This window comes from Anolis carolinensis, chromosome 1, assembly GCF_035594765.1.
Source record: "Anolis carolinensis isolate JA03-04 chromosome 1, rAnoCar3.1.pri, whole genome shotgun sequence".
NCBI lineage: Eukaryota > Metazoa > Chordata > Lepidosauria > Squamata > Dactyloidae > Anolis > Anolis carolinensis.
The window spans coordinates 88387168-88401628 of NC_085841.1; the positions used below are offsets into that span (position 1 = coordinate 88387168).

The following is a 14461-nucleotide window of genomic DNA, read 5'->3' on the forward strand; positions in this document are numbered from 1 at the left end:
AACATTAAGAGTATTACCATACAATTTAAAATATACAAATAGTAAAACACTCCAGCATGTCACAACAGCTTTGCTATTGATTGCATAGCTTTTATGAGTTTTCTTTTACTAGAACATAGGCCCCTTCTACACTGCCATATAATCCAGATTATCAAAGCAGATAATCTACATTATCTGCTTTGAGCTGGATTATATGAATCTACATTGCCATATAATCCAGCTCAAAGCAGATAATCTGGATTTTATATGGCAGTGTAGAAGGGGCCTCAATGAGTTGGAAGTGAGGCTTTTTTGCAAGCCCAAACTATCATGTCAAAAGAAAATTAAAAACTGAGGAGAGAAAATTTGAATGTGCCACATGGTTGTTTCAAGACTGAATTTGTGAAAGCATTTCACTCCATTAATGGAATGCCAAGAGCACCCAATATGTTAGCTGTTCCAGAAAATATTGCCCTGAAACTCCCAAGATCCCTTGCTGTGTCTATTTTGGCTAGGGCTGCTGTCAATTGCAATCTCACAACATGAGGAGAGCCATGTATTACCTAGGTGCTTGTTCAGGAGCTATAGCATATTTTGTCATTGTCCAAAGGAATGGATAAGTTAGACATAGTTTATAATGAAATATGATTTTATTTATTTATGCTGAAATGTAAGTTAATAGAGACCTTCTCTATCCTTCTGATGCCCTCCAGATGTTTGGGGCTAACCATAGACATGATAACTAGACCGTATGAATTTTTAGCACAAGATATCTGCAATGGAAGGCACCATGTTTTGAAGGGTTGTTTTACAGTGTGCAGTCTTCAAAGGTTTGGTGATGGTGGTTTATAGTTTGGGTATATTGCAAACTAGAAATAAGCAAAAGAAGAATAAATAGCTTATGAGGCTGAAGATGACTCATGCAGCCATGTGTCTATGGTATAAAACACTAAATTTGTGGTGAATTTGTGGTCTGCTGAAAACTAGGAAGCAGATGAATAAACTAGAGCATGCAATGGAAAGAAGAAACATGTGAGAATGACTCATAGAATCATAAAGTTGGAAGAGACCATCTAGTCCAACCCCCTGCCAAACCCCAAACCCCTGCCATTTTGGACTCATGTAATCCAAAATCACATTTTGGCAACACAAGCGGCACAGTCCCTTTTAACTAGTTCTTTTAGTTCAAATAATAGCTGAAGTGGGTTATTAGAACTTTTTCACTTGGCTATTAATCCAGTTCTTTGAAATCCAGTTCTGGGATTAAGATGGATCTAACTATTGGTAATTGAAGATTACAGGATACATCTAATGGTGTTTGTCTGTCAGTCAAATGGACACCACTGGCACCAGTTCCCTCTACCATGTGTCTTCCCCATTTCCTCTACCATTGCAGTTTGCTGTACGTCTTCCTGAGGATTTGGGGGGCCCTCCAAAACAGATTTTTGGATGACAAGGAAAGGAGAAAAATTAAGTAGCATTGTGTAAGTGGAGGTCAACTCAGGTGACACTGGACAAAACCCAGTATTTCTAAAAGTGTCACATCCTCTGCAAGGAAATAGAACCTCTCATTATGTGGATGTGTTCCTAAGATATGAGCATTTTTACTTGGTAACGTCCTTATGTTTTTAAAATATACAGAAGCAGCCAAGTGAGATTTATATGTGCAATCCAAGTCTCAATCAAGGAAAACTTAAAATAGAATAAGGAAGCACAGTAAGATGGAAAATAACTAATTAAAAAACAGGGATTGGTGAACTGTAGCCAGAAATACTAATTAATACATTTGATTTAAAAAAGGAGAAAAAGGAAAGATGGAGGGTTTCTAAACTTGGCAAAAAAAAAAAAAAGAAGAGAAAAAGCATGCTTTCAAGAGTACTGTACTGAGAATCCTATACACAAAATTTAAACATTCCATTAATTAATAAATATGTTGCAAAATGCGACGCTCAGGGTCAGCAGGGAATGACAAAGCTGTAAATCCAAAATTGTATGAAGTCCAAAGATAACGATCAGCTAAATAATATGCGTTCCCATGGCCATTAATAAGATTTTTCTCCTCTTACTTAAGCCACCCGGCAGCGACTCATTAGTAAGAACAGTTTCAAAAATTGGAGAACAGCCAAACTGCTGGGTCAGCAGAAGGCAGAGAGAAAGATTCAAAAGCCCAGGGTTTATGCCAATAAACTCTTCTGCAGAATCCTAGCCTGGAAAAGCACCAAGCGTTTATTTAAGAATTTCGTAACATCTGGTTCTTCTTTTCCAGTGCCTCTTCATGAGCCTTTCAGAAATGGAAATCCTGAAAGGCAATTTCCATCTGATAGCTCTCCACAGAACTGAATGAAAGGGCACAGCCAAGGCAGCCTGTCTGAATCCTGATAGGCCACAACGGTTGGCAGCCCTGCTGTTGTGTGGAGCTTTGCTTCCAGGATCAGAACAAGACAGAAATGTGTTCTGTGTGCTGAATTGTCCAGGCTTATCTCTGTACAAACGTAGCACCTGTTCCTAGGCTGTGCCAGGGACTCTTCAGGAATAATCAATGCTATTTTAAAAGAGCATGATAGATTTTTGTTCTGTTTTGTGTTCTTGTAGCAATGGGTATTGCCTGGTGTTTCAAAGACATCAAAAATCCTTCAAGTGGCTGAAAAGATTTCAGCAAAGATGGAAGTGTATTTTGTGGTCAAGACTGTGAACCAATAAATAAATATATGGAGAAATTAAATGAAGAAAAAATAGTATTATTATGTCTTGACAGAGTACTGTTAGTTCACATTCAGGTAAAAGACTGAAGTTTAAAATAACACATGATCAGATGATATAGGCAGAGTATTCCTTATCCAAAATGCTTGGGATTTAATTTTTTTCTCACATTGTGGAATACCTATATTTGTTTATACCTACATAATAGGTCTAAACACAGAATTCATTTATATTTCATATACACGTTATACACATAACCAGAAGATATTTTTTTACAGAATATTTTTGATAATTTTGCACATGATGCAAGGTTTGTGTGCCCTGAATGATTAGAAAGCAAAGGTGTCACTATTTTGACCACCTATATGAACATAATACCAACAACAATAACAAATGTTTATTATTTGGCTCTTCTTTCAACTTGAGGCAGGGCACAATATAATTTAATACATTTATAAAATCATATATTACAACAATTACAATCTAACCATAAGAACATGTATTACAACATAAACATATTAAAATACCTGAGACAAAGCTTAAAACACAATAAACATAGAATGTGATTTAAAACTAATTGGTTAGATCTAGGTCTTCAGTTCTGTTTTAAATTCTGACAGCTCATTTTGCTGTCGGAGCTCTCTTGACAGGTCATTCCAGAGTCTGGGGGGGGGGGGGGGAGTTAATGAAAAGGTCCTCTGGGTGACAGTTGCCAGTCTGATTCTGGTTGCCCCCCAGAGAACCTTGGCGTCAGGGGTGGATTGTACAGGTTGTATTCTGCTACACATGTAGTTTGTTCTGGCCTACATTCTGTCTGTTGCATTGCAGTGAAGTGGAATAGACAAAGGTCATGATAGACAATTTCAAACAACTATAACTTTTATTTTTTGGAGAGGAACATTTACACAAAGTGATGGATCAGTGTAAACCAGAAGAGAATTTGTCGCAATATTATTAACTCTGTTTATTGGGTTGGATCCAGTTTAGCCCATTTAGTTTATGTAAAAGGGATGTGAATTAATATAAACCCATAAAGTACAATTCAGGAGGAGCCATTTTTGTTCATTTCCCTCCTGTCTTCCTGCAGCCTCCACACTGCCTCTTATGCTGCTGGAAAGTCTCCTAGTTCTCCTGACCAGACTCCCAGGGGCATAAGTAGTGAAGGAGAAAGTAGAAACCAGCTATCGTTGTCTTCTCTTTGGTGAAGTACAGCATTTCTATTCATAGAACTCCACAGATCTCTGGATTCAGTCAATCAGAAGAGAAGATGGAGATGTAATGTGATAGCCACCTTTAAGTATTTGGATGGATTTCATGTAGATGATAAAGTAAACTTGTTTTCTGTCACTCAGGAACCGAGGACATGAAGCATTTGATTCAAATTGAAATAAAGTATTTCACCATTAGGAAGAATTTCTGTACTATTCAGTGGAAAAGGCTTCCTTGAAAAATGGTGAACTCTGTTTTCAGTGGTCTTTAAACAGCCTTTGGATGGCTATCTTTTAGGAATACATTAGTTGTGTCTTTATGCACAGCAGATAGCCCTTGTGTTACCTTCCAACTGTGATTTTTATGATGAGTCCAAATATATGGTAATTTTTTATTTTTATGAATTAGAAATACATTATAAAGGAAGAAGTATTATGTAAAATTAATGGTTATTTTACTCCTTTTCCTTTTTTATTTTGATGACTTTTAGCACACAGTCAATATCTTGATGATAACAACCCAAGAGATGATGTGCCAGCAACTGAAACAGATATAAATCTGGAAATATCATTTTCTGAACAGGCAGCTAGTCTCAAAGATAACCCAATAAGCAAAGTGTCAAAGGACAACAAAGAAGATGACACACTCCTTCCTGTAAGTGCTTCTTTTTCCTTGCAGTAACACACTTTCAGTTTTTATTTGTCATCCTCTCTTTGCTTCAAAATTACCCATGATAAAATTATTTATGCAAATGTTGCATCTTGTTACTTATCTGCTCACATGAAAGGGCTGTGCTTTGTATGTTTGAATCCATACTAATTGTGCATACTCCTCCTATACTTCCCTGTTATCAACTTATTATCATGGATACCTAAATTAGGGAAGTCATAGGATGCAGACGTGGAAATTGCTACACCTGAATTAATATCATGTATACAGATGGCCTTCCATATCTACAATGGATTGATTCTAGGCCCCACTACAGATACCTAAATCCATAGATAGAATCATAGAATCATAGAATCGTAGAGTTGGAAGAGACCTCATGGGCCATCCAGTCCAACCCCCTGCCAAGAAGCAGGAAATTGCATTCAAAGCACCCCCGACAGATGGCCATCCAGCCTCTGTTTAAAAGCCTCCAAAGAAGGAGCCTCCACCACAGTCCGGGGGAGAGAGTTCCACTGCCGAACAGCCCTCACTGTGAGGAAGTTCTTCCTAATGTTCAGGTAGCATCTCCTTTCCTGTAGTTTGAAGCCATTGTACCGCGTCCTAGTCTGCAGGGCAGCAGAAAACAAGCTTGCTCCCTCTTCCCTATGACTTCCCCTCTCATATTTGTACATGGCTATCATGTCTCCTCTTAGCCTTAGATTATCAAGTCTGTTATTAAAATGATTATAAAATTATATGTATTGTTATAAAAAGTATAAAGTAAATGCATTATAAACTTCAGCATCTTTTGGGAAATGCAGAAGCCTCACATACAGGGTTTGCAAGGATGGCTTGTCATGCCGACTATTTCCGTCGCAAGTGCAAAGCCACCCACAACTGCAGTCAGACTTTCTAGATTTTATTTTCCATTTTTTAAAATCTGTGGTTGGTTGCTTCAATGGATACAGAACCCAGAGATGCTGAGGGCCAACCACAGTTCCCTTAAGTCATAACCACAGCAGCAGTACTGCAAAGATTTACAGGAGGCCTTTGGCATCTGCTGGGGTTTGGTCCAGGATCCCGTTTTATACAATGGTGTAGTAAAATGGTGCCCTTTATATAAAAAGGCAAAGTCAAGGTTTGCCTTTTATATTTTATAAAAAGATTTTTCGCCCTGGATCTTGGTTGAACCCATGGCTACAGAGAGCCAGCTGTATAGAAACATAGGGCTTCACCCCATGAGATAAATAAAGCATTTGGGATTATTGGTTTTCCCTTAAGCTTTGCAGCACCCCGTTTGGAATTAAATGGATGATTTTCCTACCCCATCACACCTTCTTCTTTTCTCTGCTTTCTTTAGAATTTATCCATTTGATTTATCACACAGTAGAGATTTGATTCCTCGCATTGTCCAGGATTTTGATTATCTTTTTTTAAAAAACATCACCTTAGATTGTAGGAAGTGGTTTAAATCAGCCCTGATCTTTCCTGAAGCCTCTGCAGTGATGATTGTAAGAAGTGGTTTAAATTTGGGGAAATGGGCATTTTGGCTCCTCCCACACATGGTGTCATTGTTTTATTTATAAGCAGGCAACAGAGATTAATATCACATGGGAAATTGGCCATTTTGCCCGTTTCTATGTGAGGAATTTAAAAATAAGTCAATTGCCAATTGGCTTAGGAACTGTTGGGGAAACCAACACTTTAGAAATGGCAAAATATCTGAACCCCACGTGTGAAGGTCACTGTGGGTTGCCGTTTCTTAAAAGTGTAGAAACACTGATTTTACTGTGTGAGATGAAGTTAATAGAGTCAGACGAGTCCACAAGGGCAATCCAATTGAACTTTATTTATTTATTTGTCTTTTAAATATTATATATTGAAAATAGAATTTCTGTTTTATATTCTTAAACCGTCTATTTAGAATTTCAGATTGCCAAAAGACAAAACGGGTACAACCAAGATTGGGGCCCTTGCACCTCAGGATATGAAGAAAATCCATGCCTTGGCTCTGATTGAATTGACCGCGCTCTTTGATATACTTGGAACAGAACTTAAGCCACAAAAAGCAATAAAAAGTAAAGTAAAAGGTGAGCAGCTTATGTTTGTTTGCATTATGCATTTATGTTTGTGCATGTGATTTTATTTACTTGTGTTACACATTTATGTGATATTGTTAGCTGGATATCTTATATTGTGCTTTCTGGCCTGCCACATAAAAAGGTCTGCTACTATTCTTGATTTCAACCCAAATCTATAAACAGAAATCCATGCATTTCTTTACAAATGCGTGATATGTCAATGTCACTGACTACTGTGTAGTCAGTCACATTTGTATGCCCTTATAATCCAAGCCAAGGTACATGTTTTTATATTCCATAATTTACAGCTGCAAAGTTTTATGTGTGTTTGAATACTTCCTACTGAAATCAATGCAATATCTATCCACTCAGCTCTTAGTAGATTATGCTACTTAGTAGATAAGACTGCAATGTGCACAGAAAAGGGTTAAGTGATACCCAAAGTGGGAATGGTAGATCAGTGTCTCCAAGTGTTTTCTTTGTGTAACGTATCTGTTCCATTTGCCACTGGGAATATGTTGGTACATACTAGCGATCTTTTGGCTGATATGTTTTCAGTGAACCTATTCAGTAAGCTTGACCTTCATACTTGCATCTTCCTCCACCTTGACTCCACCACTGCATCCTTTTGGAATTTACGTTTGCTCTAAAGCCTTCTAGTCTGAATTGTTCAGCAATTTGAGCCCTGAAACTTCTCCTAACTGTGATTTTTTTAATTTGTGGTTGTAGTCCCAGGGCAGGAATAAAATAACAATGATGAAAGCTTGATTGGCAGGACCAGACTCTCTGTAAGATATTCATTTTATGGAGTATAATAAAGCAAATGCAGCATAATAGAATTCTCAAGCTGTTCTTTATTTAAAACACTATATAATGTGTGTCATTTTGGTATTTTATTTCCAGTGGGCCAGTTTTTTCTTTTTCTTTTGTGGGACATCTTTATTTCCAGTTTGGCTTATTTCTAAATCACATGATTCAAATGGATTTCATGTTTATTTACAATGGTAATGCAATGTGAGCATCCATTATTCAGCAATCCAAAATCTGAAATTGTTTACATGGATGGCTGATTGCTCATTGATGGTTCAAAGTATACAGATGTTTTTTATGCACAGTGTTCCCTTACTACTCCGCAGTTCACTTTTTGCAGATTCTCTGTTTTGCGGTTTTTCAATAAACTCTGAAAGAATATTATAATCATAAAAATTACAATTTACAGCCTAAGGAAGGGAGGAAGGAGAAGCCGAAGGGAGAGAAAAGGAGCCCAAGCGGCAATGGGAGGAGAAGGAGGCGATTTATCAACACACAATTGGTTGATAAAGACTTAAAATAGCATGTAACTACTAAAATAATGTATAAATATATAGCGTCGCTACCTCGCAGATTTTCACTTATTGGAGGTGGTCCTGGAACCTAACCCTCGTGATAAGTGAGGGAGCACTATGTATTTAAAAAAAATTCTGAATAAATAAATAAATATGAACTTCAAATGTATGCTTATATACAGATTTACAGTTTATTTTAGGTTTTTGTTATATTTTTAGATCACCCTGGTGTGAATACTGTCCCTCTTCCCTGTGCCAGACAGGAATCATTTCACTGGTATTTTGCACATGTTTTTAAAAATGTAGATTTTATTGGTTTTCTATTGGAAGCTTTGAAAAATTAACAACCTAATTCCATATAAGTATAATGTTGCGGTATTTTTAAAAAGACAAACAGGAAATGTTCACATTTTGTTAGCTCCTTGCATTTCAGACTTTCTCTTTAATGTTTTACAATGACTTGAAACATGTTACCAGTTAATCAAATAGCTTCCTGGTCTAAAACCTGCAGTCAGGGTTCAGCAGAGATGATAGTGCAGTAGCTAAATAATTGAAAGCAGCAGTAAGTGATGAGAGAGAAACTGCAGGGCACAACTGCAGTCTCTGAATGCAGTTTTGTTCTATAGCCAAAACAATAGCTTGTTCCAATGCTGAACCACACATAAGGATTTTGTAACCTGCCCTCCACTACTACCTGCTATTTGTATGCACTTAAATCCATATACATGAAATATGTATACTGAAGCTATTCCACATACTCCTGAATGGGAGATCCTACTTCGGAAGAGCACTGCTTCAGTTCATTTCATGAATGCATTAGCTCTGCCTTCTCTGGTTAGAATCCTGTCTTTTGAATCAATTGTTGAATACTGACTCAACACAATGGTAAATCCACTAGATTCAATGGATTTCCTCCAGTCAGGACCAACAGCTGGATTTAGTAAATGTTTTGGAGCTATTGGGCCTTTTTATATTTACACCAGTGTTTTTATTCCATGCAATTTTTTACAGATAATGCTTGATCTGATATTTCCCAAAATGATATAGGTTCTTAAGTTCATATAATGCAACCCCCTTATCCACAGACACAATATCCATGGTTACCCATGTTTCAGAAAATACCTTCCCCAAAGTGTTTATACACCTCTTTAGATCCTCCAGTGCTATTTTTGGTATGCTTTTGACTCAGATATAGTCAAAATATAAGGTTTATTTTAGCTGTGTTTTCAGATACCGTATATACTCGAGAATAAACCGACCCAAATACAAGCTGAGGCACCTGATTTTACCACAAAAATCTGGGAAGAATTACTGACTCAAGTATAAGACGAGGACGGGAAATGCAGCAGCTACTGCTAAATTCCAAAAATACTATAAAAATAAAAATAGATGCCAATAAAATTACATTAATTGAGACATCAGTAGATTAAATGTTTTTGAATTTTTTTATATAAAACTGTAATTTAAGATAATAACACTTTAATAAGATAAGACTGTCCAACTCTGATTATCTATATGCTTGAGTATAAGCTGATGCGAATATAAGTATAAGCTGAGGGGGGCTTTTTCAGTCCTAAAAAAGGGCTGAAAAATTCAGCTTATATTCGACGATATTTGTAGGGAGCCTTGGGAATATGGGTATCATGCTGTAATTGGGTTTTGTGTATGATGCAGAATTTTTTTTGGTAAACAGTTTATTATAGTTATGGTACACAACAGAACAACAAATCATAGCAGAGTCAAGTAACAATAATTTTGATATATACATGCATATCTACATTAGTCAATCAACCAGTTAATTCTGACATTGAATACATATTAATATCAGTAACTTAACTTTAACATATAGTCATGCTATTTCTGCACGTTATCCACTATTTTCACTCTAAGCTTTCTACTCATTTGAAAAGTTTTTATATAAGAGTTTACCATACCTTTCAAACAGCACGCAACCTGTTGCACATGTCAGATCATACACACACCTGAAACCCCCATCCCACGCAAAATAAAACATCTTTCCCACACCTGTGCACCCTTCATCATGACTTCCGATGCTGAAGCACTATGAAGCCTTTAAGCCAGTTTCTCAATCCTTGTTCATAGTAATCCTAAATTCCTAATGGAGCTCCTCTATGTCATTGACTCTCCATTCAGATATGCCATGGCCAACTTCCATTTTTCCAAAAAGTCCTCATTACTTTTGGTCCTCCTATTATTGGTTAGTTTGGCCATTAGCATATATCCCTGCATTCTTTCCCTCCAAACCTTTTTAGTTAAACCCTTTTTCCCCTTTCCAGTCATATATTCTGTAGTGCTGTTGATGGACATACATGCAGATGTTTGTTCATAGAGTGGATCTATCTTTCATCTCCATACATTTCCTCTTGCTGCCATTTCAACAGATCTGCTCCAGGGGCTCCTTAATCCTATGAATAAAATTTAAGGAGCCCAAGTGGAATAAGGAAATGTAGAATTTGTATACTTCAGCTCACCTGTGAATATATTTCATATTCTGTTGACATGTTTATAGTAAGATTATAAGAAAGACTTTATTAAAAGGGGGATTTCAGTTAGATACAGTCGTGGCTTGCTTATTTCTGCCTAATAAATTTTATAGCTGAGACTTTAATCAAGGGTTTTCCTACTCAGTTACAATGTATGATTTATTATTAAGGTGCAGTGATGTTTTTACACATTGAACAAAACTTAGAAATAGCCATAATAAGCAATTAAAGCTAAAGTAAAATGCAAAAATATATAAAAATTAGGCAAACATTTTGATGCTGTTACTTAATAGAATGAAGCATACCTTATTAATAGTAAATGGAAAGAATACATGATGTCTGTGGGGTAATACAAGTAATACTTATTTATGGCATCTCAGAACTCTTGAGTGTCTTAACTTTAATAGAATTCAAAAGTGGGACAGCACTGTTGGGTTGCTGTTGCAACATTTTAAAAATACAGATTTCTACAGGCTGCTTTTCCCACTACGGTACAAGAATAGGAATCTGGCAAAATAATAAGGTTTCACAAGTTTCCTTATTTTATGCATGGAGAAAGAGAAATGAAGAACTTTTTCTATTTCTAGCATGTAGTTTTTCAATTATGCTGATTATAAAGACTATCTATCTATCTATATACCTAAAAGGTGGGTTCCACTGTGGGATTTATCCCAAGGTAAGTGAGCAGAAACATGTAATGAATGTAGCTCTAGTTGGCCTGCATCTGTGTAAATTTAACAATGAGAAAAATACTATCTTTGAAAATGTTTTTATTACCATCTCATGAGAATATTGCTGTCTCTTCTGTCTTTCTATAGAATCTGGTCTTTTTGGTGTTCCACTGTCAGTCTTGTTAGAACAAGATCAGAAGAGACTACCAGGCATAAGGGTGCCATTTATCTTCCAAAGAGTGAGTGTGTTGACCATTTCTCCAACAAGTCCTGGATTTCAGCATATCTTAATGAAAGCATGTCTGTGTGTTCCAGTTATACTGTGTGCCTGAACTGCAGCATTTATTATTGTATTTATTAAGAGTATTTAAGTACTGCTCTTCAGCCACAAAAGTGCTCACAGTGGTTTTAAATTGTTAATTTGACTTTTCCCTGCCCTCAGGCTCACAGTCTACTTGTAAATAAGAGACAGTATGTACAGAGAAGTGAGTGGAAGTGGGAAAACGAATTAAGTCTGACAGACATTGCCTCTTCTCGCCCTCTGAGAATAGGGCAGTGGCAGTTGGCATGACGAAACTGTGCCTCCCTCTTCTTATCTCCCTCTAAGGGCAGGGCAATATAAGTTAAGATCTGAACTCTGAACTAATCTTTGTACTGTTGCATTTACAGTATGCTTTTGGGACTTTTTTTTACCTTCTCTTCCTCCAATATCACCATCCATGCCACTTAAAACTACATTCCAGACAACTTCCAAGACTTTGAGAGTAGATTATTTGGGGCATGTGACATGAGAACACCTCTCTTTATTGGTGCTGTTTATGAATGTACTTCCATCAGTAGGCTTGGATCTTTGCCACTGAAACAAATTCTTTCAAAAGAGTTGCATGTTCTTTGGATCCTTTAAAAAGTTGCTACTAGCCCTGTAGCATCTTAGAAGCCAGTTTTATACAGTGTCCTAAATCCAACTGCTAGTTTCAGCTAGCGGAGATCCATAAAGCTAATATTTATGTAAATTGATCTATTCTAGTAGAGACTGCTTCAGTGGAGTTCTGCATCACTACCCATTAAGGTTTTCTAACTTTACTACAGATCAAATCAGAAAATCCCACATCAAAAATGTTCTGCAAAGCCTGTTGACTCATTCTTCTTCACCAGTGTGCCATATGTGTGTGATCCACCAGGTGTGCAATAGAATTGAAAAAAGCCTATGGACTGGCTTTGATTCACAGTGCTTTGTATTGGTTCTTATAAAACATACAGTGCAAAGAAATAATATAAATTAGGCAAGACTGTTACATGGTATGCATTCTCGAGGATAATGTGGACAAAATGTAACCTAGTGTTTTTCATACTTGACCATAACAGCCAGCTCATTTTGTGTTCCAGAGTCATGGACTCTGTTTTTTTGGTGGGCTGCATCAAGAAATTGCATGTCCTATCTATTGAACCTAATATCTGTGTAAACACAGCTCTAAACAAATAGATTTCTCCCATGGTTAAAAAAAACCCCCTCTTCCTTCACCCAAACCTTTTTGTGGGAGACAGGGTGGAATGTATTTGTGCCAAAGACTCTTGCCCATTTTTCTCATGTGCAGAGCAGATGCCATGTGAAATGGCCTTGCACTACTTAGCCTTTCAAATAAGTAGTATTTTACAGACCTGACCTGGTAATGTGGTTGTTGAAGGCTTTCATGGCCGTAGTCATTGGGTAACTTGATCTTAAAGATATTATTGAATGAATCAGATTACAACAAAAGCAAAGAGCCCCTGGTTTTCCAGATGTATTTGAACTAAACTTGTTTTCATTTCACCCAGATTGGCTGAGGCTGATGAGAACTGGGACCTGCTCAAATTGGAAGGTTGAAGGTCCCCACCTTTTTGTATAAAAATGGTTTAAATACAGACAGCTTCCTTCATGAAGTGGGAAAAGCTTATGTATTACCATGGTTACTGTAGTATCAATGTTCACTCTTGTATCTGTGCCAATGTTTTAGCAACAACCAGCAATCCTGAAATGCTTTCCATTTTCATTTACAGCTCATTTCTCACATAGAAGAGGGAAAACTGGAAACAGAAGGACTTCTTCGAATACCTGGTGTTGCGGCAAGAGTGAAGGTAAAAGGAAATTTCAGCTCTGGGAAGATTGTACAGTGTTAATTATAATCCCATTACACTTGTGTTCCATGTCAGGTGGAGCACTAAAATCTTGAAAGTATTTCCAAGATACAAACATTAATGACTTGTTGAACCGTGAACAGTTGTTTTTTTCAAGTAGAGAGTGGAAACACATGGGAAAATTGGAACCTACAGTATAGATGTGTGTGTTAAAGAGTATTACATTTCCAGATCTGAGTGCTTAACAACTGTACGCTTTTCATATGTAGCGATGTATGTATTTATGCATTTTTATGAAATGAAAGAGAAGGTGAAGAACAATTTCTTTATTCTTCTTACATATTGACTTTTCATTGCTGTGTGATGTCCACTGGATTGTGGTTTGCCACCTGAGTAAACAAGCCTTTGCCGTCCCCTTTGAGAGTATTTGTATCTATCCTGCTTTCCCAAGAACTCATAATGCTGTCTTCCGCTTCGTATCCAGTGTGACCACTGTGTCTTTTAAAATATTTCCAGTAAAAGATTTCATTCTAGATAAAATGTGCATCTGGGACAGATTTACATAGATTGTCAGGTGAAATAAGGGGCAGGGCTCCTATTCCTTTGATGATTATGTAGAACTGTTCTCCTCAAAATGATGGTCCATGGGTTGATAAGTTAATGAAAATGAAACAGTTGTAACTAAGGGATGCAGATAAGGCACTGCTCCGTGGCACACTGGGAAAAAGGGTGTGCCATTTCTTTAAATCTGATTGTCTAAGGAAAGCTTGTTGAAATTCTCTCCTCTGTGCATCTATTAAAGAGACTGGGGTACTGGCCCTTATGTTACCCGGAAAACCATTATATGAGGAGATGAGAGAAGCTATACCCTTAAATGTTCTAAAAACCAAATTGTTAATATTTTGAACTTTGATTAATTGAGGAAGACTAGCATCAGCTATCTGAAACTGCATGGAGGGTCATCAAAATCTCTGCAATATTTGATCTTAATTTTTGATGTTAGGGCATATTCTTCAATAAATAGAGAATGGTACTTTTATTCATGGTTCTAAATGTAAGTTTCAAACATAACATCTTATACTACTGACTGTTACTAGATAAAGAGTGGGCATAAAGCACAATTGTAAGATTAATGTGCACTCTAGTTACCTTCATTGTATTATAGATACAGGAGATCTCTTTAGCACCATTGATGAACATGTTGTGACAAATAGAAGGGCAGACAAACA

General features: G+C 36.9%; 1 protein-coding gene across 2 annotated transcripts in view; it reads left to right on the forward strand.

The window, feature by feature from the left end:
* arhgap18 (Rho GTPase activating protein 18) overlaps positions 1-14461 on the forward strand; it is an 83977-nt gene that overhangs the window by 53140 nt on the left and 16376 nt on the right. For both annotated transcript variants that reach the window (XM_008118108.3, XM_008118107.3), the window contains exons 5-8: positions 4379-4542; positions 6461-6626; positions 11265-11356; positions 13155-13232. In XM_008118108.3, the coding sequence (XP_008116315.1) occupies positions 4379-4542; positions 6461-6626; positions 11265-11356; positions 13155-13232 (500 nt within the window). The remainder of the gene's footprint in view (positions 1-4378; positions 4543-6460; positions 6627-11264; positions 11357-13154; positions 13233-14461) is intronic.